Below are 27,785 nucleotides of genomic sequence, written 5' to 3'. Positions count from 1 at the left end.
TAACCCAAATCCAGGACTGAAGCCGGATGCAAACGCCTAGGCAGAATAGACACATGGTAAGGAAAGACGTCAGTCGGAGCTCGTAAGGATCGTGAGATGACAGTATGTCATGGTAGGCTATGCAAAAAGGGACTGATGATGCAAGCTTGGTGGAATATCCATGCTGAAAACGAAAGATTAAAAGCAAAGGTAAGGACAAGGTCCAGGCGGTTTGGGCCATCACAGAGCCATAGCAAACATGACCGCACCACCGACCATGGCGACGACCTCACGGTTAAGACCCGCCGTGGTCAGGGCAGCAGCACCGGTCTGCAGGCCTGGCGCAGCAGAGGTGGTTGAAGTCGAGGCAGAGCCGGTGGGGTTGACGTGCACCACAGTGAAGGAGGTGATGGTGCTCAGGCTGCCATTGGGCAGGGTAGTCGTGCTCTTAAATGTGGAGGTAAAAGAGCTCGCGTGGCTGGTGGTGGAGAAAGTACTGGAGGTCGATGAAGAGGTGGAGGTGGAGGTGGAGCTGGAGCTGGAGCTAGAGCTAGAAGAGGAGCTGGTGGTAAGAGTCGAGTGAGCCGAGGTGGTGGAAGTGGAGCTCTCGCTGGTCGACGAAGATATCGACGAGGTGCTGGTGGTGGTGGGAGTAGCGCTCGTGGTCGGCGCTTCAGTCGAGGTAGGCACCGTACTAGAGCTTGAAGAGGGAATCGAGGCGGTGGAACTGGTGGTGGGCTCGGCCGAGGTAGTGTCGGCGGAGGTGGTGTCAGCGGAGGTGGTGTCGGCAGTCGACTCGGTGGTGGCAGCCTGGGTGGTGGCAGCCAAGGTTGCCGCCGGAGTGGTGGCATTGCCCTCCCGCTTCACCATTCTCAACAGACTGGCAATATTCTCATCTTCTTCTTGCAGAGCCTCGGCGGCGTAGATGTCAGTGGGAAAAATTCCATCGCGGAACTTAGCGGACAAAGCGTGCAGAGCATCGTGGACGGAGTCCACCTTAATGTCGGCTAGCATATCCTGGAGAGACTCACGGGGGGTAACGGTGGCAACCTCGACTGGGGATTGGTCTGCTGCGAAGACCACGGAAAGCAGCAGCAGCGACACGAACAGCACTTGGAGGAGGCTGACACGAGGCATAATGGGCGGTGATCACAGAATCCGAGGATTTTCGGTGTTGGAGATTGACGTCACGGTGGGGGTGGAGAAGAGATGGAGAAGACGAGGATGGCAGAGGTGAGAAGAGGAAGGGAAAGAGGAAGAGAGAGGAAAAGAGGAAGACCAAGTGAAGGAAAAGAGTCAGGCGTGAAGCAACGAGGCGTGGTAGCAGCGGCTGCCCGGTTTTCCACCACTTTTGTTTCCAAGCAAAGCGGGCCCGATGCCTAAAGCGACGATAGTCGCGAGCTTGAACAAAAATAATAATCCCTCCTCTTCCTCGCTCCGCTCCTCCAATCCCAATCCTTTGCTGTTCACTAGCGTGGCTATCGCCGAACCATGGCCATGGCGATTACTTCCTTGTGGCCCATGTGAGTGATCGGCGCCTCACGAGAGGATCGGAGGATCGACGCTCCTTTGACACATTCCCCGGGCGCTTTCTCGATGCCATCTGCCATCTCGTGATGGAATGCACTCTCCGGGCGAGCCTGAATCAGAAGAGCGAATGGACTGGCACTCGCAGAGCTTCGAGCTGGTGAAAACTGATGCTGCTCCCACTTGTGCAGTTCGAGTGGACCACGCCTGGCGAGGCTGATTGGCTTCGTGTCAGCGCTGAAAATAGCACCGTCGCACTCCGTCTCGGAGTCGGCAAGTCGTGTTGTCATACATTCCACCTTGGACGAAATCCACGATGCACGCCCCAGGGGAATGGGCAATGTTCCTGAGCCGACCATGGGTCCGGCAAGAATCTCAACTGCGAGACCATGGATTTGATCATCTCACGCTCGAGCCGACCGGTTCCATGGATGACAGGTTCGGCAAAAGCCGAACAGCAATTTTTTTCCCACGATTGACGACCTGGGCGTGTAGCTCCTACACTATGTGAAGCCTCAACTCCCACCATATCCGCGTATCTCCACACTATACGAGGCGGTCGAGACCGCAACCATACGCCCGTCGATCTCATGATGCTTTCCATCGTGATTAGATTCATTAGCTCATCTCGTCCACCAATCCCCAACACCTGAACCCTACGATGCCCATGGAGCGTCTAGGTATACATGTAGCACAAGCCGTCCGTTGTCGGGTTCATGACCTCGCGAATCCGCCGAGCCCCATCCAAGACCCCAAACTCCATAACCGTGTCCAGTGCCACTGGCTGGGCCCAGGGCGGATTGAAAATCACATCCGTGCCATTGAGCGCATACCGCCGACTCTTCGCATCGATCGCTTGCCACATCGCCCACAGCCGATCGATCATCGCATGGTGCACCATGAACGCCGGGTCCTGTGGTGACGCAAATAGGTCCTGCAGGGTCGCGCCGAGGCTGAAATGCCCACCGCCGTGAAGCCCAAACACCCCGTCGGACCGGGCAGGCCAATGGTCCATCACCGTCTGGAATTCCGCGATCTCCGTCGACTGCATCAACCGGGAGACGATGGTCGCGTTGGTATAGTGACTTGAGACAAAGTTGTTGAGGCTTCGGTTCAGGCATCGTGGGTTATAGTCGAATCTGGGTGAGGGAATCTCAGTGAAGGAGGCCAGGTCCCGCGAGAATGGGCCCATGTGGATCTCCATGTCCTTGAAGGGACCGCACTTGGTGCAGCCGCCACCCGTGCCTCGTGGGATCCTGAGGCCGGCGTTTGAGATGGGTCGTTCCTGTGGGTTGTACTCTCCATCACCCGAGAGAGACGTCTCGCTGCAGTCGAAGAGGGGACTGGTCGAGAGATTCCCTGCCCAAAGAGGCCAATTCCAGTATCTGCCATCACGAGTGGTTGGTCAGTTACGGACACTCGGAAGGCTAGCAAGTAGGGAGCTGCCTACGGAAGATGGCCGGTGTATCCGCATTCATCTCGGAGTGCCTGCTCCCACAACCAGATGAATCGCCGGTGCCATGGAAAAAACAGCCCCGAGTAGTGGACATGCAGAGTGTAGTTGATGTGCGTCCTATGTTTGCGCGTTAGTATTGGCCAATAGTGATTCCTGGTAGCTACTCAAAACACACGCCACAAAGTCGTCGAACCGATTCCGAACGCCTGGGTAGTCGGCCGTAGAGAGTCGAGGTGGCTGCCGTTGCATACACAATACAGCATTGGTATAGCCACTTCGTTCAGCTGGCTCCATCTCACCCCTTCCAGCGGATTAGCAGGACCAAACTCATATGGCAGTGAACTCCCTCTTACCATTCCTTGCGAATGGCAATCCTATCGGCGCTGCAAGTCAAATCTCTCGGGGCCGCGTAGATTGAAGACACCATATTCACCACGATAAACGCGAGCCAGAATTGAGTGGAGAACACCATGATGACGCCCAAAGAATCTCAATGACACTGTAGAACGAATAAGAAACTCAATGTAGAAAAAATCGTTGAGATTCGACATACAAGAATTTCTCCATTTGCACCATGCGTTCTGTATAGGTTATAAAGTGCGAGGAATCAAGACAGATGCAGATCCGGGGACATCCTTCCTTCGATATCTAACCCCATCTTGACGCTCGTTTTTGAACCATAATTTTATTCTTTATTTCTTTATTTCTGGATGCTTCTAATTTCTGCACTAGATGCCCAAGGGATCTTGGCTTCGTAGAGTAGGTACATAAGCAACCCGCTGGCTGTGACATATCAACCGCCCATGTTCACCTGCAGGCACAAGGGGCCATGCCAACCGTTATCCACGAGGAACCAGCTACCCGGAGTCAACCGTGGCCAGTCAACAAAGGGATATATATATCTACAACTCTGTCACAGAGCATGATATGTACATTGGGCTATATTTCGGTTCCCCTATATTGTTTTGTCCAAACGGCTTATACGTGACATTCGCGGTGAGCCCGCTATGGGCGGAACATGTAGGCCTGATAGCATGCAGATGACAGCTCATAGAGCAACGTGCATACTTCTGCCCGATCTGACTATCTCCCAGCAATATGATAGGCCCCCCTGTCATCGAGTATAATCCTATCCAACTACGGCCTTGGATCTTTGCCAAAATACCTATCACAAAGTCTAATCTGATTGAGTTTTGCATTTTACGAGATCCCTTTGAGACAAGGGCTGAGGCTCGGAAAAGTATAGCAGCTCATCATCGGCCTCCTGCAAGGAGCGGTTGATATCTGGTTGTTCTAGACCGATTCTGAACTTGTTGATTCGAAGATTGCGACTGCTGCACTGCAGAACAACGCTTTGACTATCTGAGTTCAGCTGTTTAGGCGAAAGACTTTCCACCGCAGCAGGAATATTATAGACCATCATCTTGGTCAAGATGGCTTTGTCCATTGCGGGAAAGACGTGGTCGGATATTTAAGTAGGGGTTGTTGATAATGGTGAATGTGTGCCTTACAATCGATTTGTATAGAGCATAGACACATCCCGGGGGGATCGATTGTGGATAGTGTCTTGAGGGAGTATGAACACAACTGAGTGCACGCTGCAGCTGCCTAGTCTGCATATTTCAAATTCGAGCTGCCATCAGAATCTGCTGACGCGTTGGCAGCCAAGATCAAGACCGGACGTGACCAGTGATGAAGATCGGGTATTGCATGGAAATGGTTATTATAATTATCGTGGGTATGATGATAGCATGGTCCTGTCGGCCATGGCGACGCATGGTCAGCAAAACAAGTAAGGAACGCCTCCACGTCTATCAAACACCTAGAAACACCGGAAATCCCACACCGCGCTTCTCTAGTTCCACTTTCGCTCGTACACACCAACCCATTCGCCCCAGCCCAGCACCTTGCCCTCGATCTCACGCGACACCTCCTCGATCGTAGGCAGAGCGCTGACCTTGTTTGGATCGATCGGCTGGCTGAGCGCAACGAGAGTAAAGAAATACCGATGCGGCCCATGGCCGATCAGCGGCCGGGGAGGAATATACACATTGCCCCTCCGGTTCTTGCCGTACTTGAAGCCGCCCTTGAGCATATACGCACCGCTCGCCTCCAGGAAGTCGTCGGCCGTCACCTCAGTCACGAACGGGGCGATGCCATAGTAGATACCATGAATGATGGGACTTGGCAGCGGCGCATCGGGATCCTCGCTGACGAGGAGATACTGCTGGGTCTCGGGGGACGCCTCAGGCCACTTCAGCGAGGGAAACTTCCCGGCGCCCTCTGCCGAGAGGTCCACCTGCAGTTGCGATCCAGACGGACCAACCTCGGGACACTGGAGTGTGATAGTTGGGGATGGCAGCTCCGCAAAGGCGGCGCACTTGGTGAAGAGCTTTGCGTCACGGCCTTTGGCGTTGGCAAACAGGCGACTGAGCCCGTATTCGATGTAGGTCAACTAGCGCGGATGGTGAGCCGGGGAGATCTATGCACGTATAGGAGCTCGTGCCATGTTGGCGGAAGTTCTTACCATGACTAGAGATGATGGAAAGCGCTCAGATGATGGAAACGATCTGGGGGGGTATAGAACGATCAGAAAGAATAGTTTGCGCTCGAGGGAGAAGCGCGTTAATTTGACTGGCATCTTCCTGTCCCGGGCCGCTTTCGGGCCGGTGCAGGCCTGAGCCTCGCAGGATGTCGTCCTGGAAGGCTGTCGCCCGCCGCGCGATCTTTTCTGTGTTTTCTTTCTCGCCATCTCGACACTCCAAGACGATCGGTCCATGTCAGAACTTCAATCCCCTTCACGTGGCATTATAGGTTCAGCGGAGATCCACCATGGCCGGTGGCAGCTGTTGATCGGCTCCGGGGACCGGCGAAATATTCCTGGGGACGAGCCGAGGTTGCTTTAAAAGGGGACCCCGTACAATGGCAGCGCGCCAACAATTGCTCCTCAGATCGATCATGGGGATGATATGAGACGCCATATCAGCGGGGACATTTCGGACAGTGCTATAGATCTCGTCCGTGGCCATTTGCTGCCAAAAGCCCTAGCCTTGTAGCCCGATATCGTGGACTTCTATTCTTCGCAGAGGATCGGGTTTGTGAGCACCTTCCTGGTCCAGATCATTGCATTCTGGCTGCCGTCGATCTGCTATCTATGTGTAGACGTGATGTTGCCGTCCTTCTCTCAGCGCATAAGATCCAGCCAGCCCCCAAGCAACCCACTGGCGCGACATCGTGCGGTGTCTCCTGGTCGTGACTCAGAAGCAGGTTCTATCCCCGATCCTGAATCTCATACTTCTAATCACCGCCAGAAAAGCTGGCGCCGGCTCCTCCTATCGCGCGGAAGCAAACCTGCCCTCGACTGGAGAAGTTGTTCGGGACATTCTGGTCAATCTTGTCTGCGTGAGGCCATGTTCTATTACACCCACCGTCTGTTGCATATGCCCTACTTCTATGTGCCTATACACAAGAAGCACCATACGTTCACGGCCCCCATCGTGCTCGCGGCTCAATTCGCACACCCGATTGAGCAGATATTCGCCAATGCACTTCCTCTCGTTGCCACTGCAGCTGTTGAGGAGCCATGTACTGACGTATTGGCTCTACTTGGCCTGGGAGCTGTTCCATACGGCGACTGTCCACAGTGGGTATGATTTCTTCCGCAACAAGACTAAGATGTATGACTTGCATCACGAGAAGTTCAATCTGAAACTATGGATCAATTGGGTTATTCGACTGGGTGCATGGAACAGACAAGTTGGAGAAGCGGCGATTCGATTGAAGCAAAAGTTACGAGGTTCCGACCAGTCACGTCATCTATATCTGTCAGTATTAGTGCCAGATAACGCCCCCCTGCTTCCCATTTAGCATTTCAGCATCTATCGTGCGACTTGGAGTTGACAGGGATCATCAGCGACCAATACACCAATCCGATTTAAAGATTATCCAGACCTATCTTATCTATGGCGAGAGATATTCATCCATGTACCTAGTGAACAGCCTGTTTGATAGGTTGGAGGGCGTTATCACCTTACTCCAACGGTCAGTTGGAGTAGTTGGACGGCGAGCGACGATCGCACCCCATTCTGAACGCAGCTTATCTGCGAGAGAACAATCATGATAACGGCGCAGAAGGCCATGCAAGTAGTTTATAAATGACGGGTAGGATTGCAGGAATCATGCTGCGTATACTCTGTATAGAGCATATTGAACGACCCAAATCGAACACCAACATGGGCCAAGACCTTCAGGTCCTGCCGCCTGGTGCCGGCTACGGCATCGTCATCGGCATCGGAGGCATCTTCGCCCTGTTCATGCTGGGCCTCACTTGGCTCCAGAACCGCTACACCCGGTTCTCGACGCACCAGGCTGAGGAGTTCAATACAGCCTCTAGATCCGTCAAGCCGGGGCTGATCAGCGCCGGGATCGTGTCCTCATGGACATGGTCGGCAACCCTTCTGACGAGCTCGACGTTCGCGTATGAATATGGCGTCTGCGGGCCAATGTGGTACGCAGCGATGGGCACGCTGCAGATCCTCCTTTTTGGCCTGATCGCCATCAAGATCAAGGCCAATGCCCCCGGCGCGCACACAATGCCCGAGATCGTCCTTGCTCGCCACGGCAAAATTGCACACCTGACCTACCTGTACTACGGGCTGGCCACGAATATGCTGGTGGGTGCGTGTCTGGTACTAGGCGGAGCGCAGGTCGTCGAAGCACTGACTGGGATGAATGTCTACGCTGCGACATTTCTGATTCCCTTCGTGGTAGCGGCGTATGTCATTGCTGGCGGGTTGCGGTCGACGTTCATTGCCGACTACACGCACACCGTGATCCTGTTCGTGGCAATCTTGGTGTTTGGGTTCATGATCATTGCCACTAGTGATTTAGTCGGGAGCCCCGCGAAGTTGTATGAGCTGCTGCAAGAAGCGTCGAAGAAGATGCCCATTGACCGGAACACGGATGGTTCATATCTGGCGTTTCGCTCGGTGGGCGGCTTGATCTTCGCGTTTGACCTCTTCGTGGCTGGATTCACGACGGTGTGGCTCGACCAGGCATACTGGCAGCGTGCTATTGCCTCGAAGCCGGAGACCTCAGTCAAGGCGTACCTCCTGGGCGGGGTCGCCTGGTATGGTAAGTCAGAAGACACACCTGAGCCTGGTCAGAGATCAGTTTCGTCCATATTCACAAAACGACAGGAATCCCCTTCGGTTTCGCCACGGTCATGGGGCTAGGTTGTGCTGCTCTGACGGGTGATCCGCGCTTTCCAACCTATCCTCACCCATTGACCACTGCTCAGGTAGGAGCAGGACTGTCAGCGCCAGCTACCGCAATCGCATTGCTAGGGAAAGGCGGTGCAGTGCTGATGTTGATTCTCCTTTTCATGGCGGTGACCAGCTCAACTTCGGCGGAATTGATTGCCGTTTCCTCCCTCCTGACTTTCGACGTCTACAAGACATACTTCCGGCCCAAGACTGACTCCGAGACGTTGGTCAAGGTCAGTCACTGGGCAATTGCCTTGTACGCCGTTGTACTTGCTGCATTTTGCTGCATCCTCAACGCGGCCGGAATCAGTTTGACCTGGGTGTTGACCGTGCTGGGCGTCATCGTCGGAGGCGCCGCTCTGCCGGTGGGCATGATTCTGCTTTGGGAGCCGATGTCTACCGTTGCTGCGATCAGCGCACCGTGGATTGGATTCTCCTGTGGAGTCGTGGTCTGGTTTGTCACGGCCTGGAAGCGGGACGGTTCGATTAATGTGGCGACGACTGGTGATACAACCAATGCACTGGCCGGCAACCTGGCCTCCTTTGGGATGGGGTTCGTCATGGCGGTGATTTTGAGCTTCGTGTTCCCCAAGACGTACGCGGCACCAGAGATGGTAGCTATTGTGGGAGTTCCGACTGAACCATCGAGCACAGAGCAACAGCAAGAGTGTGGGCAGCACGCTGACCATGCGAATGGGCAGATCAAAGAAAAAGATCCAGCTACACCAATAGCCAGCGAGGTGGTGACAACATCTCCAACCACTCGCAATGAACTAATTGACTATCTCGAGTCCAACCACATCGAGCCGATGGACCCCATCCTCGCACGGAAAGGAGAGCGCATTGCCTGGATTGCCAATGGCATTTTCTTCTTCGGAGCCGTGATTCTGGTCCCATTCACTTTATTTGGGACCTGCTATGTATATAGCGAATCGTTCTTCACGGGCTGGGTGGTTGTTTCCTTTATTTGGGTATGGACTAGCGTGGTCATTTGCGTGGTATATCCTGTGGTAAGTGGAAGCCAAGCACATGGAAATCATTTGGAACCCAGCACTGATCGCACTGAATCAGGTCGAGAGCATGGGAGCTTTGCAGAGTATTCTAGGTGGGCTCTGGATGGATACAAAGGCGATCGTTGGGTATCGGAAAGAGCGAGTGGATGCTACCCCTGCTTAAGGCGATCGGGAATCCTTCCCAGGCAAGTACTTTCGCTGAGACTGTATAATGTGTTAACGCGACACGAAATGTAATAAGCCCAATCTATCCTCTGATTTCAAGACCTTCGCAACAACACTGTCTTTGTGGCATGTTGTTTGCTGCCAATTATGGTGCTGCCAGGTTCATGTTGCATCATGTCGTCCGCATATACATACAAGTACATAAAAACCGCCCGGCCGGGCGAGACAACGATCATGAGTCTCAGGTTATGAAGATGTTGAGCGAGACGGGCTCATGCAGCGAATGAACGCCGTGATACCACAGCCCACTGCTTGGCGCTTCCACGGAACTTCGATGATTGGCCCGGGCGAGCATTGGTGGCTGCACCAAGGCTGTTGTGCCCCCAAGTGGACCATTGATGGCGCCCCCGAGTCTAGAATCGCGCCATAGATAGATTGACATCCCATAATAGGTACATACCGGTTGCCTCACCATGGGTGAGAATCCTCCACGGCCAAGGGAAAGCAACAATGATTGGTGGTGAGCCCCTGGCATTGCTATTTCGGGTGTCTGACCTCTCTGATTGTGCATACATAAATGTAAACGATGCGGGCAATCAACGGCCCCAGCCTGGTGATCAACAGAGCGACGCGTCTCGCCGGCCCACACGTCATTGCCAAGCCAATAAGTATTTTCTTTGGCCTCTCAGGGTTCTGGGGTCTGGGGTCCCAGGGGAGCTGTACATTCATATATAAGTAGATTGATTATTATTACCTGTGCCCTGGGGGCAAAATGAAGGAGTGTAGCGGTCTGGGGCCCCAGGGACAGTTATCCCGCTGGGTGAATGTGGCGAAGGGTAATCCTGAAGTCAGCGGCCCCTTATTGTTTGTGGCCTCGTTTTATGGCATCGTCCCGCTCAGGACCAAGACACAGAGAGGCGGCCCCCCCAAAAGACAAAGGCGTGTGTGGCGACCAGCGAGAGACACCCGGTCAGGGAGGGTTTCGAATTTCAAACTGGCGCTCAGGGTCGGGGTCTCCCATCTCCACAGGCATCTCCACTTCGGGTGCCCCTTGCAGCAGGATCGACGAGTCGAAGAGCATCTCAGGGCGAGTGGTTGGTGACACTGACGGAGTCGCCAATCATAGCTGTCATTCCCAAGCGCCACAGGGTCCTTGGCGTTTCCCCGTTCCCACTTTGAAGCGGGTTAATCGGGCAGTGCAAGGGCTGGAGGAGTGCAGGTGCAGAGGAAGGAAGAGAGGGAAAGAGAAAAAAAGGGCCCGGAGTGGATCGCTGACTACGGGAGTCCCCCCAGGGTCACGGGGCAGGCTGGGAAGTACAGGCGTGAAGTACTTAGTATAGCAGGCCCCGGCTGTGGCTTCCCTTCCCCCTTCCTCTCTCATCCCTACGTTCTTGCTTCCTCTTTCCGGGTTCTTTCTTTTGCCCTACGCTGCTTTATTCTAGTCACTCTTTCAATACTCGTTCTCATCTCTCGCCTCCCCCCGCCATTCGTTCTCTTACTCCATTCTAATCTTTCCCCCCGGTATAACTGATCACAATGAAGACCTTTTCCATTGCAGCAGCCCTCACCGTGGCTGCTTCCGCTGTGCTGGGAGCTCCGGCCCCCGAGAAGCGCGACAGCAAGGTGACTCCCGTCACCGTCAAGGGCAATGCCTTCTTTAAGGGCGACGACCGTTTCTACATTCGTGGAGTCGACTACCAGCCCGGAGGTTCCTCCCAGCTCTCCGACCCCATTGCCGACAAGAACTTCGACGCCTGCCAGCGTGATATCAAGAAGTTCAAGGACCTGGGCCTCAACACCATCCGTGTGTACTCGGTGGATAACTCCGCAGGCCATGACAAGTGCATGAATGCCCTCGCCGATGCCGGTATCTACCTGGTGCTGGATGTCAACACACCCAAGTACTCCCTCAACCGTGCGGAGCCCAAGGCTTCGTACAACGATGTCTACCTGCAGTATATCTTCGCCACCGTCGAGATGTTTGCCAAGTACGACAACACCCTGGCCTTCTTCTCTGGAAACGAGGTCATCAACGATGCCAAGTCGTCATCTGCTGCCCCCTACGTCAAGGCCGTGACCCGTGATCTTCGCCAGTATCTGCGCTCCCGCAAGCTGCGTACCGTCCCTGTTGGATACTCTGCTGTATGAATGCCGTCCGATGCTCACGCTTATCTCACGACTAACCGATCTCTAGGCTGATATTGATACCAACCGTCTGGAGATGGCTGAGTACATGAACTGCGGTACCGACGACGAGCGCAGCGACTTCTTCGCCTTCAACGACTACTCCTGGTGTGACCCCTCCTCCTTCACGACCTCCGGCTGGGATCAGAAGGTCAAGAACTTCACTGGCTACGGTATTCCTCTTTTCCTTTCTGAGTACGGCTGCAACACCAACACTCGTAAGTTTGAGGAGGTCAGCGCCCTCTACTCTACCAAGATGACTGGTGTCTACTCTGGTGGTCTGGTCTACGAGTACTCCGAGGAGGGTAGCAACTACGGCCTGGTCAAGATCAGCGGTGACGATGTCACCGACCGTCCCGACTACGATGCTCTGAAGTCTGCCTACTCCAAGACCGCCAACCCTCAGGGTGACGGCAGCTACAACAGCACCGGCGGTGCCAACGGCTGCCCTGCCAAGAGCTCCAGCTGGGAGGTTTCCGGCGACGCCCTGCCTGCCATTCCAGCCCCTGCTGAGAAGTACATGACCCAGGGTGCTGGCTCCGGCAAGGGCTTCAGCGGCAGTGGCAGCCAGAATGCCGGCACTGAGTCCACTGGCACTGCTACTGCCGGCTCTGGCTCCGTCGCCTCCACCGGCGGTGCTGCCTCCAGCACTTCCTCCACCGGTGCCGCTGCTGGTCTGCACACCCCTCGTATGGCTATGGCTCCTATCGCTGTCGGTGTCGTGACCACCCTCTCGACTCTCTTCGGCGCCAGCCTGGTTCTTCTGTAATCCTGTCCAGGCATTTCCACTTTTTTCCCTTCTACGTTCCCCAATGTTTGGTTTTTGATGCCCGAGGCGGATTTGCATTTCTTATTGTACTATGGTCTCCGGTCTGCTTGGCCAAACTGGTCAAATGGAGTTCATACTGATTTACCGCGGTTCTCTCCAAGTGTACAGCAGGGTAATACTCAAGCTACTGCTTCTATGCAATACAATATGATACTCTGAATTTCTTTGCTCTCCATTAAACCCGCTCATAACGTGAATTTGCGAAACCAGTTCCCCAGTGGCATTCCGTGATATCCGGCTTGCGCAATCTGTGGTTTACCCGTCGTTGAGAGTAGTAGACTTTGACCCAATGTACTCCATCTCTGGTCGCATCAACCATTCCAGCTTTCTCTTGATACCAGCATCGTGTCTCGCTATCTCCATAAGTCTAAGCAAGGCTCACAAGCTTCTTCGACATGTGACCCATCCAGAGACGCCACCTTTAACTGCCACAGAAGAGCATCCCGACAAACGAGCTTCTAGACGTTCTAGGCCATCAGTCGTGTCAGAACTCCGTGCGATTTCAATTCCTCCGCTGGGGCGAGGAGAGAGCATTACTTCGCGAGCAACGGCAATAGGTAACCTAATTCTGGGTGACATGTTCGATCATCGTCGCCGGACAGAGACCCAAGTTCGTTTCTTTCAGCGTCACCGTCGCAGTTGGCGTGCAGAGCCGGATATTCCAGCAGAATGCTAGGCCGACGCCACCTCCAATGACAGGGCCGTTAATACCATCGGTCGTCACTTTAGGGGACCGGTCAATTGCTTCGAGAAGCTCTGCCAGTCGCTGGGGTTGTGTGTCTATGGTTGGTCCGTCCTGCGCAACGTGGTCGCTTCCTTTGCCCAGGTCCATGCCCATGCAGAAGAATTTGCCATTGACCGTGATGAAGATCTGGGCCGTGCCGGCGTCTCTGCTGGTGTCATTGATAACTTTGGTGAGCTCAGATATCATGGGCGCTGTTAAAGCATTTCCATTCTTGGGTCTGTTGAGGACAATCTTCAGGTTCATGCCGGACCGATAGAGAAGGCGGCCCTCTGACTTGGAGACTAACACCCATTGCAGTAGTGTTTCTTTTGAGGATATCACGTTTGCAGCTTTCGCAGATGGTGATTTTGATGACTTGGCGTTTGCTGTCAGAGCTATACCAACCGGAGTGGAATTGGGCCTTGAGAGCTGCTGTGAAATCCAGGCGCCCGTGTCGGCCAGTTTTGATAGATCAACTCCTGTTCGTATTCCAGCATTATGGAACATATGCACCAAGTCTTCGGAGGCGACATTGCCCTTTGCGCCTGGTGCAAAGGGACAACCACCTAGACCCCCAACACTGCTATCGAAAACGCACATCCCGCAGCTGTATGCTTCCCACACATTGGCCACCGCTTGACCATATGTATCGTGGAAATGGCCAGCCAGTTTCTCTAGCGGGACGCCATTGCTCGTTAGATATGTGATGAGGGTGCGCACATGTGAAGGCGACCCAACTCCAATCGTGTCCCCAAGACTGACTTCATAGCAGCCCATGTCGAGGAGTTCCCTCGTACAGCGAAGAACTGCTTCCACTGCCGTCGGTCCGTCGTACGGGTCTGCGAAAATGCAAGAGACATAACTGTGGCAGTTAGCCGTGCACCATGAACCGGCCAGCGGCGATCGTTCGCTCACCCTCGCACAACGATGTTCGATTTCAGGGCAAGTGAAGCTACTTGTCTGGCCCTCTCGATGCTCTGTTCAACCGTGCAGTTGATGTTGGCTTTACTGAAACCTTCCGTGGCGCTGATAAAGACCGCAATCTCTTTCACTCCATGTTGAATCGCAATCTCCAATCCTTTCACATTCGGAATGAGAACTGGCAGGCGAAGACTAGAGGCTTGCAGTAATCGCTTCACGGCAGTGTTGCCCAGTACTTCCCGGCAATCGGCCAACTGCGGTATCGCCTTGGGCGACACAATCGAGGTCAACTCGATGGTCCGCAGTCCCGTCTCCTCAAGGCGGCGGATTAGTTCCAGCTTCGTAGAAGTCGGAATATGATCTTGGACGTTCTGTAGACCATCCCGAGGGCCTACCTCCACGATCCTCACCGTCCGTGGGGGCTTGTGGATGGGCATCTTGGCGGATGGCGACTTATGGGGTACAATGGAATTCCTGCAGTACGCTCCGCGTTGTTTTGGAGAAAGTTTCCTGTTTACTACGGATAGCCCGGATGGTGAAATCATCGCCCACTGGGTAATATGCCGGACCGACCATAGTCCAGCTCGCCCCCATCAGACCTTCGGTGGCCGAGTTGGGCGCCGGATTCCGGATAGGTGACTCGCGATGCTGATTGGATCACGCTCTTGAGCACCAGCGATTTGCCTGGGAAATTCGCCGAACGAGCCCTCCAACCCCTTCCTATCGCCCGTCAGCAGTTGGAATGTTCGACGAAGCCCGGGATGTCGGCCATGATGCTGACTACAGGCCGCATCGCGACACAATAGTCTCTCAGTGACCAGAACAAGCATAGTATCGGGATTTGCAATGTGCTCATCGTACATCGATGGTATACTTAGCATTACCTTGAATCGCCCTATAACTTCGCCTTGGTCTTCATACCTGAGCAACCTATTGTCAGCATCCCGCAAGACGCGCTGCTGATCTTTCCTACGTCCCGTCTTGGGCGAAAACTCCCCCACGTCTCCGTTTTCAATCCAAAACACATACTTCGGCGTTTTATGCTGCCCTAATTTCTCACCCACACATCGTCGAATGTCCTGATTCGCAGCACTGGGAGGGCCTTTGTGGCCTTGAGAAAACAGCCGACAACTTCGCCCCGCCTCTTGTCCTTGATCCCGACACTGTGGCCTCGCTGATAGAGAGAGATACGCCATGATTCGCTCTTTATTTTCATGGGGGAGGATTTTCATGTCCCCTGGAAGGAGGCATCTGACAATTTCCAGTCAGCTACAGGGGCAGGTCATTGGCCTTCAATAATCAGATCCTTGATGTGACCCATGATATGCCCGTATTCATCCCTTCGATGACAGCTTGGTCTCCGGTGTACATCCACAAGATACAATGCATAGCCCTCTTCACGGCCTCGCTTGTCGTGTGAACTTTGTTCCACCTCGAGTTCCGGCGTGGCACGCTACTGTCATTTGCCAGACGCATGGCCCAGGCTAAGGGTGACCCTCAACAGAAAAGCGCCCCCGCGCTGATGCCGGTGGGAAAACTTTGTCACCAAACAGGTTGGCACTGGGAACCTCGACCTGATCGAAATCGATGGGTCCTGACAACTTCAGGTGGGCTCTGGAAAGATTCCAGACCAGAAAAGAGGCAAGGCACCCCGGAATTTTCAATCTTTCGGCAGGATACCGTCGAAAGTCCTCCCCGTCCTTTGTCGACTACTTCCTAGTATATTCGGTTAGCTGCCACATACCAGTTGGCAGTGGGCACATCTATTTGGTGCACCAACTCTGTCCACTCATCATGGGCCTTTGGCAGACCGACTCAACTACACAGAACTGTTCTACTAACCCGCCACGTCAAGGCCCCATTTTCAACACCGAGTATCAATAGAGACTGAATAGTTTGCCACTGGAGAACGACTTGAACGGCCCAAAAGTCGGTCCTAATCCCCATCAACTCGGACGTTATAAGGCCTCCCTAACTATTCATAAGTACCGTATAATCCTAGCGTTTGTGCCGAGACTAGTAAATGCTTTGGAGCCATATACGCTGAGTTGCAGGTGCAGGAGCAATGGGTAGCTTAGAAGACAGCAACGGAGATGGAACAGCGCATGGAAATATCAGATCGCTATCTTGTTGTCGATCAATGGGTCCCAGAAGATTGGTTTCTGCTTGGACAATATTCGAGGTTGGCTGTTGACCAACCCTGGGGTACGACTCCAGTAATAGCGGAGAAGAGTTGATCGCAGCAGATGTTTCCCAGATTGTTCATCTCCATCCCCATTGTGACTCACATGTAATGGGCACATTTTCCCAGGATTGGCATTGAGGGCGGTCAGTCTATTAATCACAATTCAGCAAACGGGAAAGATAAATGTAAGATTAGCATTTCCAGATCCTGCGTGATAGATACTGCTCGCACAGCTTGTAAGATATTGGGTAACTCATACTGTGGTTGCCCATAGCCCAGCCAGTATCAATAAGTAAGAACATTCGAGAGTAAGCGGATAGCATGTCCTGCTGTTCAAGTCATGGCAATGGCCGTCCCTTCACGATCCCCATCATGCCATCCCGACACTCCTGTTGGTCCTTTACCACTCAAATTGCTCACTCACTGTCGCCATCGGACATCAGAGCTCGCGAGATACGACGGCCCTGTTCACGGTCATCTTCGTTGTAGATACTCAAGTCGTACATTTGGAGAAATTTGAATTCCGAGCCGAAATGCCTTTTACGCCACGCCTTTTCGGCCGGCGTGAGAGGTCTAGCTGCAAACTTGCGCCGCTCAGTTTCGGGCCAGAAGGCGTGAATCATATACAGGCCAGAGGGGTGGAAAGGTGAAGGCCCTACTCGGGGGCCAATTGGAGGCTCGCTGAGGCTGACCTCTAAGAGGACGACGTTTCCACCCTGAGGTTTAAAGTAGGCTACAGGGTGACCCTCGGGCCCTTTGGTAATGAAACCAGAACTTCCATCGGAGACGAAGGTGACAACACCGTGGTCATCTGTTATAGGGCCTCCGATGAGGTTGCAAAGAGCACCCGGGGCATGCAACACCTGCTTCAAGCGGAGGATGCCGTGTGAACTTGGACCAGTCTGGCGCGGTGAGGTCTTGGTCGGAAGGGTGACACTGCCCACCCCTACCACTTCGATCATATTCCCAGAAATGTCGTGAAAAGAAGAGGCAAAGGGCGTGTAGTCGTCACCAAACCAAGAGCGGTCTTTCGCGACACTGTAGTGTTTCGTCAGCATAGTGGACCTGGTGGGAGAAGAATACTTACTGAACATCAGAATTGTTTGAGAAAACCCAGGAGGGGCAGGGAAGGGTGGACTGTTCGTTCCTCTGGGGAAAAGGAGCCATAATGGATGAATGACTTTCAGAGGTCGGGACAGAGATTCGAGAATGGGCAGTTCCTGGGGATGTAGACGGGAGAAAACAGGGTTAGTGCTCTCCTAGTGGTATTGGGGCCAGTGGATGGCAAATACAAGATGATGGCAGTGGTGTGGAGAAGAGGTTGAGTGGAAGAGAGGCAACGATCCATTTCAAAGAGAGGAAGAGCAACCTGCCTAGTTGGGCAGGCGCCTGTGAACGTCTGCCTCAGGCACAACTTGTCAGTAACTCTACTATCAACAATGCACGAGGTGCTGTCACCATTACTAGTTATCTTGTCCGTCTTACAGAAGGAATAAAAAACAAAAAGCTACTCCAGAAATATTCAGAACCAAGGAATCCCAGTCATCGCCGAGGGATATATTCAGCCAATGCGACAATCTCAGCGCCAGTTCTCATGTCAATACGAGTAAATCACAACCCAGAGTTCCAAGAGTTATTCACCGTTCCTTTTTCCCAGTCTCTTCAGCCACCGGTCGCTTTCCAGCAAAGATCGACTGAGCCGCCCACGACGCAGGCCAGGCAAATGACTTTTCAAGATCCTCATGATCCTCACCAGACACCAGATGGTCCACAACAGCAATGAAGATATAGGCACCAATCGCGGTAAAGATGTGCCAATACCCATGCAGCTCCAGCAGCCACGCCCACGGCAAACCAACCACCCCCCGCCAACGCCGCAGAAGCCCACAGGCCCATCCATCTAGGATCCAGATGTAGAATCCAGTATTGAAGATGAAGGCGCCAAACCTCACCATACCCCAGATCTGGCTCCTGGCAACAGACCCTTCTTCCGTCCGGGTCTTGATGAGTTGCGTCGTGCGGAACGCAATAGTCAACACCATGCCAGCAAAGGAGAGTTGGTGCAGAATGAGCTCGTCCGTTTTCAGATGATAGACAATCAGGGCTGTGAGCGACGACCCTAAGACGACGGCCATGACGACGGAGTCTCGCCGACTGGCCGTGGCGGTCAAGACGCGGTGGAGCACGGGGGTGGTCGCGAACAGCATGGAGAGATCGTCCATCATCTGCGTGTGGAATTTGAGGCTGGCGTGAAAGGCAGTCGAGCATATCCCCACGGCCATCAGACCCCAGTAGGGCACAGCTCGGAAGGGACTGGCCGTTGGTTTTTGGCGGAGCTGGTAGATCCCATAGATGGCGTAGATGATATAGGAAAGATTCGTGAGGCTGTTGATGAGCTCCGCCACGTATCGGGTCACCACATAGTCTTCTTCGCAGAAATTGGCGTGTGCAGTTGGCGGCCCCCAGAAGGCATCGTCTGAGTGGTTCAGCCCGATACTCTGGGCCTGATGCATTGTGTGATAATGTGAGGGCCGAATAGTTTGGACGATCTTGGATGAATCAAGCAGAATTGGCAATGGGTCAAGTAAACTCAACGATCGCAGCGGGATTCTATCATTTTGGCTGCATTAGCAGTGCTGCCTGGGGCGATCTAGTTGGGGGCGAGTGCGGAGTCCGCGGACACCGGATATCGCGAGCAGACTCGCCCCTTCGCGATATTTACATCGATGGCTCAGGCACTTCGAGGCTCGTTGTATCTACTGGTGTATCGAGAACAGTTCATGTCCGCCATCTGCAGTAGCGTGAGCAATTCTAGTCAACGTCATTTATCCTTCTGAGAGCTGATCCTACTTCGATCGCAGACTGATGGAAATGAGTTGGGATTTATTCCCTACATATCGTGAAAGCGATACCGGTCGAATTCTCTCGAGTTGGATCAAGTCCAGTACCATCCTGCAAATCTATCACTGGCATCCTCGCGTGTAACATCGCACGCCAATCACCATGCCTCGACATCACATCATCTGGTCTGTTCGGAGACTCGCTGCGTCTTATTCCCACTCACTCGATCCATCCAATCAACAAGTCTACTTGCATAGGGCTGGGCAGATCTGGGCATCCACGTTCACGGGCGCCTGATGCCTGCAATATCGTGGGCTACAGCAGGCTGATCCGGTTGGCTATCACTCCTGCAGCAAAGCTGATCAACCCTCCTTTTCGAGTGAGATGCTTTGCTTAACATCGTCCCAGATTTTGTGCGCGAGGATCTGCCGACACGCGACAACGGGCCCATCTGGTGGGAGGATGAGCCTGCACACGCTTGGAAGTAGACACTCGTTCTTAAGCGGTCACGATCCCCAGGCAGGAGTTCTGCTCTTGATTCTATCTAGTGTGTAAAATGCTTCTAGTTCAAGTTGACAAGATCATGCATCCCTCGTATCCAGTGTGCATTCTCATCTCGCTCCTTGTTGTAACGCGCGCCATCTCCAACTTTACCCCGGATCTCAGGGCCCTCGAAGGAGTAGCCAGGGCCACTCCATGTGTGAGTATCTCCGGAATGATTCCCCTATCCCATATACGTTGCTGACAGCCGGAAGAAAAACGGAGTTGACTCCCTAACCTACCTCAAGTAATCATAACTCCATTTACTGCCCAGCCCCTGCCTTTGCATGTCCTACAAATTCGACGTCGGGAAAGTCCAGGCTCGGTCCATGCAGAAAGTCCGGGGGGGTCGCACCACTCAGAACGTGGGCAAAGAACTGGGTCGTATAGCGCCAGACAATCTCCTGCAGGCGGCGGCTATTCACCGTGCCGGTCAGTTCCTCTGGTATGACGGCGCCACGCAGACCGAGCAGGTCGGCCAGCAGCGGTAGGTCGGTGTAACCGTAGTGGACCGTGTTGTTGGCGCGTACCCACGTCTTCCAGCCACGCGCATGGGCCCGGTAGAAGGTGGGCCAGTTGGCGGCAACCGGCTGCAACGCCGCGGACTGCAACATGAGCAGCGGCTTGCTCATGGTGCCGTTGACCACGGGGCCATAATAGGGGCCGTCAATGTTGGCGGCAGCCAGGACGCGGGCGTCCAAGACGGCAACGTTGACGGCCGTGCTGCCGCCAAACGAGTGGCCGTACATGAGGGCGCGGAGCGGCGTGGAGGGGAAAGCGGAAGTCGAGTTGGCGTTGCAGCTGGAGTTTGAATAGCAGCCGAGACCGGGCACGTTGCCCCGTTCAATGGCATCAAGGACGGACACGGCATCGGCGATTCGGACGGACTGTAGAAAGTCTTGACCGCTGTGGGTACGGTCATATGCGTTGGTGGCGGCGCTGGGGTATGCGACATAGCCGTCGGGGAAGACGACTGCAGCGGCCTCGTACGTGGGGTCGATGGCAACGACCGTGTAGCCGGAGCTGGCGGCGGCTTGTAGGATGGATGCGTAGCCGTTATGGGTACCGCCGTAACCAGGACTGAAGAGGAGCAGCGGGCCAGATGGGGAAGACAGCGGGACAGGTCGGGAGCAATTGACCAGCTTCACTGGAGCGAGGATCGATGACACATTTGGCGCGGATGTGGTTGAGAGCACACCCTGGAGAAGGGCGGCGGCGACAACGGGCGGGGCATATGGGATTTGAGACTGATGCTCGAGTGGACATGTGAAATTGTCGAGGAACGGCCGGTATACGGTGACCATGAGGCGGCGAAGCTGTGGTGTCGGCGCAAGTGGATCTGGACGCGAAGTTTTGACTTCATAGGCGTAGATGGAGACTGGGTATGGGCCAAGTTGCGTGGCTAAGACGACATTGGATTGGGAACTAGAAGCTGTCACTGCCGCTTCAGCTGCCCATGCTAGACGAGAAAGAGCAAGAACGGCAATGGATAGCATGAAATTAAAGCCCATGATGGCGGTGACTGGTTATGAGGGTAAGGAAGCACCGGTGGCTCCCAGCAGCGGGCATCGGCTGTAGTTATATATCGTGCAACTCGTTTTCGTAGGTGTACAGTAGCCAAGGCCTTGTCGCTATGCCACTTGTGCCGCACCGTGCTCTCATGACGTAGCCAGTGTTATATTGCAGCCTAGGAAGATACTACATAGCAGCCAAGGAGGGTATGGACGTCTCTCCCTTACTGGTCAACCTGGCCGTCTCGGTGACAGCCTCCTGGCGCGTTGGATCCTGGAGGCTCTGAAACAGTAAGAGTACCTGATTCTTACATAGGGTTCGGCCAGGGTTAATTAGCCATTAACAGCTAGTGGGTGGATCTCAGCTCGGTCTTTGTCGAGCTAAGCTGGATTAAGCAAAGATTCGAAGTATGTACATGAAAAGTGGGTAACCCCATCGCTGCTGAATCCCCGAGAATAGCTGTGGAAACCATCTCGGTCTTTGATGGTTTGGCAATACCTGGTTCGTCCGCATGGCTGCATCTGTCGCCTGGCGTATATATTGTGCTGTCTTGACCTTTGATCGTACACGTTGATGGAAGAGGATTATCAGAGGCATTCCCCCCCCCCCAAAACTTCATCTGTATAGGCAGTACAGTCCTCCGCCATTTCTCCGTATGTTCCCCTCGTGCAGTTTCCGGAGCTCAGATTTCTCTTTCTTGCTCTACGCCGCGTTCCTAACTTCTCCATCAGTCACTCGACGTACCCGTCACCTCCTCCCAAGTTCCATTACAGATCGTTGCACATCATGGCCGTGAACATGGTGGAGAACAAAACTCTCAATTATGCCCTGCGAGCGCTGCAGCTCATCTTCGCCATCATCGTCATGGGAACAGACGGCTACGGTACGCAGAACTAATTAATCCCACTCTGTCGACGCACCGTTGAGTCTGATCCCATTGGCTAGCTATCCACGTATTTCACGGCCACACTGTCTACGAACCCTTCGTGTACGGCAATTTCTACGATTACTACGGCGTCCCTGATGCGTGGGGCTTCTTGCTGTTCTGCGCTGCCTGGACCGTTCTGATTGTCATCTTCCACCTCATTTCCGGCATCAGTTTCGCAGATCGTGCGTTGATTGGCTACATTCGTGTCACCGTCGAGGCGGTGGCTGTCCTCTCATGGCTCGCTGGTTTCATTGCTGTGGCTGTTCAAATTTCGACCGACACATGTTCGGCAGGAAAAAGCTCATGTGGGTTGCTCAAGGCGGCGACAGTCTTCGGGGCGTTGGAATGGCTGCTATTCATGGTTACCGCAGCCCTGGCTGTCACGCTCTTCTTCAACAGCTCTCGCAAGTCAAGGACTTCGACCAAACCCGGTGCAGCTGTTTGATCGGCGCCACAGGATCCCCGTGGACATTAGAACCAGCCGATGCAATCTCGAGGCCCAGTTGATCTGCTATGTCTTTGGGTCCCACAAGAAGATAGTCCCATTTTGTCATGGTATTCCCGGTGAGAGCGTCCGCAGACAACCGCGGCTCCAGAAGCCAGTGGTGCACTTTTCCGACCCAAGTCGGTTGACTATGAGGGTTAAGGTTCCTAATCTTTGACGCCAACACTTCCGGCTCTATAGGTCGAGAAAAGTAAATAAGTTGAAACGAGGTTACTGCCATTGTAATAGTCAGGGGGAATAGTTTATACTGAGTTGACAAAATGTCGCCGATGTAAACTAGAGCATGATCTAGGCGCCCCGTGCACGACGCTGACCATGGATTTAGCCGTTCTTATATCTATCAGATAAAGGTCACCCTGCAGAAGGTGTTTAGGGCCAGAACCACGTCCTCCGTGTCCTTTGCCCCAACCTTCTTATTGACTGTGAGGCGGAACTAGTCAATACGGCCTGTATTGTACCACGACAAGACCCGGTCTGTCCATCGCCTGGGAAACGACGAATCGTCGCGTCGGTCGATTGACTCACTGAATAAAAGGCTCGAACCGTTTGCCTCCGCTGCTACTACCCAGCGGCGCAAACATGGCCGATTGCCACTCGAGGCACTCAGGACGTCTTTATATAGCAATTCCTGGGCACAAAACTGCACCTTGTATATCCACTCGGTGAGCTGAAAGACTTTCGCCATGACGTATTTGCATGCCGATGTAAGGCCCCGCTGCAACCTGTAGATGCTCGACGCGTTGTGGGTGGTGGCTCTGTTCGCAGACTTTTGGCACCTTGTTTTAGATTAGCTTCACAGGCTCCTCCGAGGTGATCCTTGTTGGGTGGGACCTCGAGATTCGTCAGCGCGGATCGTAGCTCTTGTTGGGGAACAGCTGTGAACGGGAACATTCACGCACAGATGGGACCCGACAGGGCCAAGAGGGAAACCGACAGATTCCACGCTGGTGTCTAGAGATTCGCGACAAACGAGACGTAGAGGCGATGCGACCAGCATGCCAAGGATTTGACGGGTCTCCCCATGCACATGCAGGTGATGAGTGGCTTTTTGTACACAGAAGTAGCACCACGGCGATTGAACGAGCCTATATATCGATAGGTACCGACTGGTAGATCCAGCCATCCGGGCATGAGTAATCGACATGACCCAATCCCTGTACGAGAGGCGGGTTTGGCCACATGAAAACAACATCAACGACGCGGCGGCCCTCGCCATTTAATCTTGGAGGGGACACCGAGAAGCCGTGAACCCTCTGCCCTTCGAGGACATCGCAGGCAGCCAGCGGAGCGCCGGGGGAAGAAGGCACACTGGCAGATGTCTCAAGGGCAGCCTGTCGAGCACCAATTGCCGCCATGATTTGTCCGTCGGTAGGCCCCTCGCGACCTTGTTCTCTGAGCATCGTCGTCGCTAAAGCACGCAGCGGAGAATATCTGCACTTCAAACTCACAATGAAGAGAGGGTTTGCAATGCCAGGACGCGTTGAGAAGCGTTTGAAAGCGCTGGGCTTGGTCCGCCGCCTCAGCCGCGCCGACGCTGCAGCATCACTCACGATGCTTCGAAATCGGTCCAGGTGATCATCGTACCCCGTTTCGAATGGGCCGTGGACGCACAAGAGGAAGATTATAGTCGAGGTCAGCTGCGTGCGCATAGCATAAATCTCTGCCAGTCTCTCCGAATCTCTCAGCGTAGACGTCGCGGACGAATATTGGGCTTGCAGTCTCGTGGCAAGCACCGCAAGGCCATCGAGAACCGAACAACATTGGGCCACCGCGTCAGATTGACCCTTGCACATGATGGGATCATCCTCTTTCCAGCTTGGATACGTGTACCGCAGCTGGTCAGCCGACTCTATGAATCGATATGATCGGTGAAGGCACCGCATCGCGGCGTTAATAGCAAGCTCCGGCTCACGGAACGCATCATCTCCAGCGGCTGCTTCTTGATATTCCAGGTACACAACTTGCGGCGTCCGGGACAAGGAGTAGCTGCCAATCAAGACGTCAATTTTGACTAGCTCATCTTTGATTGCGTTAAAAATGTCAGTAGGTGGAGCTCCCTGGCGACGCTGATAGGCCTTGGTCAGGATCTGTACGGCCCCAAGAAAATGAGCGAATGCATTTTGTTCGTGTTGGCTTAGGATCTCAACGCAGGCTAGAATCATTGATGCTAGAGCCAGGGACTCTGGGCCGGCAGTCTCGTCGTTCAAATCCGATTGGAGCCTTGCCAAAGCTGAGCCGTAGTAATGCCAGGCAGAACAAGAGCTTTTTACGATGGCATTATTGAGCGATGATTCGTACGCAGCCCCAAATGCGGCAGCGGCGGCCTTGACACATTGGACTTGATTCGATAGCTGAAGAAATGCGCGCCCCCAGACACCGTTTTCTTGCAGAGGATGGCCGTTGTTGTCCAGAGACAGTACATGAGCTGCGAGGTAGCTTAGCCTTTCTGTGTGGCTGTCCGCTGTGACGCCGATCTTCAGAGCAGGCTGCAAAGCCGATGACGACATGCTTTCGTGGTTGTAACCGCCACATAGTCGACCTGCTTGAATGCATCGCCGACACAGAGGTTTTTGCTCGTCACACTTGACCCGGCGTGCCCTGCAACTGGTCAGTTGAATTGGCGCCAAGATGACAGGGTAAGACCCATACTTGCAAGTCACGCAGCCTCGTTTCGACTGCGAAACAACGACGCGAGACAGTTTTGATGTGGGAGCGGATGATTCACTACTGGATCTCGCACTTGTAGAGGGTTGGTGATTATTTGGCAGCGCCTCCATGATTGCCGCCGAGCTGACCTGGTAAATGTGATGTAAGAGTAAAGGCTCATAAGCCCTGCGTCAGATCGGCCGTGGGTGGATTTACTAGTGCGCCCGGGCCGAAATCTCTCCGGCCGTGCTGCTCGCTGCTGGCTAGTGCTGCCTATCCTGTTTATCCTAGTTCTGTAAAGGGCAAGGTGTAGGCATACGCAGCTAGGCCATAAAGGGTAGAGTGGATGGGTCACTGTGGGGGCCAGAAGGCCAATAAAACACGTTGAAAGGGGCAGACCGCTGAGCTGTGTGGCCAATCAATAGGGCCACCTGTTACAGGCAGAATTACTGAATACACCGTCCTATATCTGGCCAATCAGGGGGCGGGGAATTTTTTAGCCTGAACATTAGACGTACATATCTGGCACTTTTCCAGAGATGTAGTATGCTCCGCTTCGCTCTGCAATTAACTACAAAATAACCTAACATAAACTAGTATAATGCCGAGAAATAAGGCTTACATATTCATGAGGGTGAGGGAATCTGTTTCTGTAATATGGCAATCTATTAACAGTTTATGTAGGAGGATTATCACCGTTCACTATAAAAGAAAATCTAGAAAAAGGGAAAATCAAGGGGGCAAGCTAGGACCTGGCAAGAAACCCCTGCACGCAGCCGCTGATCAAACAGTCACTGTCCTCGATGCGCATCATCAATCCGCCGCTGGGCCGCCGATTGGCCCTGCCTTCTCCTTCGAAACGCCGTTCGAATCCCCTTACTCCGACCATTTAAAGTGTTCGACCCTTAATTATAGCGCGAGGCTCCACCGAGGGATCAACAGGAGACTTGCGAGGCTGTCCCCACACGATGTCCATGTTGGACATCACCCGCGATGGCCATTATTATGGTCCAACGTACATAATAATGATAGGCCAGTGCGGTTCCTGTGCCGTGTCAATATCCATCAAATCAGAAAAGTCATTTTCTTTGCCGGGATGGAACGAGTAAACTCTGACTCGCAACACTTGGACATGCCAACATTTCGATCGGCAACGACGGAGCAACAAGTGTTCAACGAGGCTGTCAAACGAAGGCTATGCGCCCGACTATCACCCATCAGCCTGCATGGGACTTGAGGGGGCGCGGCAGACGTTGGGGGCGGATCTGTTGCAAGTGTCGCTATTCCGTTCTCAACAGAGAAATGATAGCTCGCGGTGGAGCCGCTAAAGTATCGACGAACTCGCGCTCTGTTCGCAGTGTGTGCTGCTACTGCATATACATAAAGTAAGTAGAGAAACAGAGTGCCCAGGGCAAAGAAGATGGTGACATCATTTCTTCTCGGTTGGCCATGCTTATTACGACTGCTCGTCCCGGGATAATGTGCTCTGAAGAGATGCAGCCGCAGGCCACTTTGGAATGTAGCTGTTTAGATCTTCGCGGTGGCGGGAATTTCCATTCGCATCTTTGCTGCCGTCAAACAAGGTCAATGAGCCACGAGATGAATTGAAAAGAGGGTCCGCATTGGATCAAGGACGATCTCAATATCAGGGCCATTCTCTGGACCGGCTAGTCAGAGGGAATATTATCAGCCATGGGCTTGAGAGTTCAGACATGGCGCTGTGGCACAGCGCAATATAGCCCGACGAACAAGAACGATTTGGTCCAAGATGCGATGAGCTCCCACGAAGCATAAATAGGTTCATCTGCCCCCGCAGGTCTGTTTTTCGGTGGTATCGAACTTGCCGACACGCCACCTTGATCAGATTGAGGTATTTCAGCCATCAGATTGCCCGTTTCTGTTTTTTCCATCGGGTTAGTCGCGACATGTCAAGTTGGAGGGTTCGCTTTAAGTCTGCGACTTTATCATGATATCCATGAAGGAACAAAAAGAAGAAGAAGAAGAAGAAGAAGAAGATGATGATGATGATGAGCCGGCGGGTCTCTGCCCACTGGGACATACAGCGCAGGACCAGGTCTCATCACTCAGTCAGGCGCTAGCGACCAGCAAGAACTTGCGCAACCATTCCCGTGCCGCGTTGCTCTCCTAGCGAACGCGACGCTTCGAAATTCATCTCACGGAAATCAGCCAGGACTACGAGTCCAGCGCGGCAGGAATCGTACGGTAATTTTTCCTCTCGTTGTGGTCGGGATAAGGAGAGAAATGGAGATTCGCTTGGGGAACAATTGGAAACGAAAAATGCCTCAGGTATACAAAATGGCGCATACTGGAGCTGGGTGGAGAGCAAGATCCAATTTGCAACTTGCACTGGGTGCTTCGTCGCGCGCTAGTTGGTTGCTGGAGCTTGATTCTTTCCTTCAATTGTGCCCACTATCGTACTCTTTTTTTGGTGTTCGTGCTGATTTTTGTGCATCGAGGCTCTGTGGATGGGGGATGCGGTGCATTTTCCAGACAAGACGATGGAACGATGGGCCAACATGACATCGTCGCCCAGATCTGGATCCAG

General features: G+C 53.6%; 13 protein-coding genes across 13 annotated transcripts; 3 read left to right on the top strand and 10 right to left on the bottom strand.

Moving 5' to 3' along the window:
* Positions 1-219: 219 nt before the first annotated feature.
* N7459_004416 (putative GPI anchored cell wall protein (Dan4)) lies at positions 220-1,116 on the bottom strand (the record flags this gene model as incomplete). The annotated part of the gene is made up of 1 exon (XM_056943600.1): positions 220-1,116. The coding sequence occupies one exon, from the start codon at positions 1,114-1,116 to the stop codon at positions 220-222; it is 897 nt and encodes a 298-aa protein (XP_056800483.1).
* A 341-nt stretch (positions 1,117-1,457) lies between these two features.
* Positions 1,458-1,865, bottom strand: N7459_004415 (uncharacterized protein; the record flags this gene model as incomplete). The annotated part of the gene is made up of 1 exon (XM_056943599.1): positions 1,458-1,865. One exon carries the CDS (start codon positions 1,863-1,865, stop codon positions 1,458-1,460), a length of 408 nt encoding a protein of 135 aa, XP_056800482.1.
* A 317-nt stretch (positions 1,866-2,182) lies between these two features.
* Positions 2,183-3,434, bottom strand: N7459_004414 (tyrosinase family protein; the record flags this gene model as incomplete). The annotated part of the gene is made up of 4 exons (XM_056943598.1): positions 2,183-2,891; positions 2,957-3,079; positions 3,138-3,263; positions 3,316-3,434. The coding sequence occupies 4 exons, from the start codon at positions 3,432-3,434 to the stop codon at positions 2,183-2,185; spliced, it is 1,077 nt and encodes a 358-aa protein (XP_056800481.1).
* Positions 3,435-4,817: 1,383 nt separating this feature from the next.
* On the bottom strand, positions 4,818-5,492 carry N7459_004413 (YbhB/YbcL family Raf kinase inhibitor-like protein; the record flags this gene model as incomplete). The annotated part of the gene is made up of 2 exons (XM_056943597.1): positions 4,818-5,417; positions 5,490-5,492. The coding sequence occupies 2 exons, from the start codon at positions 5,490-5,492 to the stop codon at positions 4,818-4,820; spliced, it is 603 nt and encodes a 200-aa protein (XP_056800480.1).
* Positions 5,493-7,194: 1,702 nt separating this feature from the next.
* On the top strand, positions 7,195-9,402 carry N7459_004412 (sodium:solute symporter family protein; the record flags this gene model as incomplete). The annotated part of the gene is made up of 3 exons (XM_056943596.1): positions 7,195-8,095; positions 8,161-9,236; positions 9,298-9,402. 3 exons carry the CDS (start codon positions 7,195-7,197, stop codon positions 9,400-9,402), a joined length of 2,082 nt encoding a protein of 693 aa, XP_056800479.1.
* A 1,538-nt stretch (positions 9,403-10,940) lies between these two features.
* On the top strand, positions 10,941-12,357 carry gel1 (1,3-beta-glucanosyltransferase gel1; the record flags this gene model as incomplete). The annotated part of the gene is made up of 2 exons (XM_056943595.1): positions 10,941-11,546; positions 11,599-12,357. 2 exons carry the CDS (start codon positions 10,941-10,943, stop codon positions 12,355-12,357), a joined length of 1,365 nt encoding a protein of 454 aa, XP_056800478.1.
* A 315-nt stretch (positions 12,358-12,672) lies between these two features.
* Positions 12,673-12,951, bottom strand: N7459_004410 (uncharacterized protein; the record flags this gene model as incomplete). Its single annotated transcript, XM_056943594.1, is given in 2 exon segments — positions 12,673-12,784; positions 12,800-12,951. 2 exon segments carry the CDS (start codon positions 12,949-12,951, stop codon positions 12,673-12,675), a joined length of 264 nt encoding a protein of 87 aa, XP_056800477.1.
* A 28-nt stretch (positions 12,952-12,979) lies between these two features.
* On the bottom strand, positions 12,980-14,499 carry N7459_004409 (aldolase; the record flags this gene model as incomplete). The annotated part of the gene is made up of 2 exons (XM_056943593.1): positions 12,980-14,003; positions 14,057-14,499. The coding sequence occupies 2 exons, from the start codon at positions 14,497-14,499 to the stop codon at positions 12,980-12,982; spliced, it is 1,467 nt and encodes a 488-aa protein (XP_056800476.1).
* Positions 14,500-16,663: 2,164 nt separating this feature from the next.
* On the bottom strand, positions 16,664-17,414 carry N7459_004408 (uncharacterized protein; the record flags this gene model as incomplete). Its single annotated transcript, XM_056943592.1, has 2 exons — positions 16,664-17,285; positions 17,335-17,414. 2 exons carry the CDS (start codon positions 17,412-17,414, stop codon positions 16,664-16,666), a joined length of 702 nt encoding a protein of 233 aa, XP_056800475.1.
* A 470-nt stretch (positions 17,415-17,884) lies between these two features.
* Positions 17,885-18,760, bottom strand: N7459_004407 (ceramidase; the record flags this gene model as incomplete). Its single annotated transcript, XM_056943591.1, has 1 exon — positions 17,885-18,760. One exon carries the CDS (start codon positions 18,758-18,760, stop codon positions 17,885-17,887), a length of 876 nt encoding a protein of 291 aa, XP_056800474.1.
* A 1,131-nt stretch (positions 18,761-19,891) lies between these two features.
* Positions 19,892-21,139, bottom strand: N7459_004406 (PAF acetylhydrolase family protein; the record flags this gene model as incomplete). Its single annotated transcript, XM_056943590.1, has 1 exon — positions 19,892-21,139. One exon carries the CDS (start codon positions 21,137-21,139, stop codon positions 19,892-19,894), a length of 1,248 nt encoding a protein of 415 aa, XP_056800473.1.
* A 787-nt stretch (positions 21,140-21,926) lies between these two features.
* Positions 21,927-22,513, top strand: N7459_004405 (MARVEL domain-containing protein; the record flags this gene model as incomplete). Its single annotated transcript, XM_056943589.1, has 2 exons — positions 21,927-22,023; positions 22,086-22,513. 2 exons carry the CDS (start codon positions 21,927-21,929, stop codon positions 22,511-22,513), a joined length of 525 nt encoding a protein of 174 aa, XP_056800472.1.
* Positions 22,514-23,658: 1,145 nt separating this feature from the next.
* Positions 23,659-25,350, bottom strand: N7459_004404 (Zn(II)2Cys6 transcription factor domain-containing protein; the record flags this gene model as incomplete). The annotated part of the gene is made up of 1 exon (XM_056943588.1): positions 23,659-25,350. The coding sequence occupies one exon, from the start codon at positions 25,348-25,350 to the stop codon at positions 23,659-23,661; it is 1,692 nt and encodes a 563-aa protein (XP_056800471.1).
* Between the last annotated feature and the right edge of the window lie 2,435 nt (positions 25,351-27,785).

This window comes from Penicillium hispanicum (assembly GCF_028827665.1).
Source record: "Penicillium hispanicum strain IBT 35686 chromosome Unknown utg000004l_segment0_segment0, whole genome shotgun sequence".
Taxonomy (NCBI): domain Eukaryota; kingdom Fungi; phylum Ascomycota; class Eurotiomycetes; order Eurotiales; family Aspergillaceae; genus Penicillium; species Penicillium hispanicum.
The sequence above is the reverse complement of the archived record's forward strand: the minus strand, read 5'-3'. Positions and strand labels throughout refer to the sequence as shown.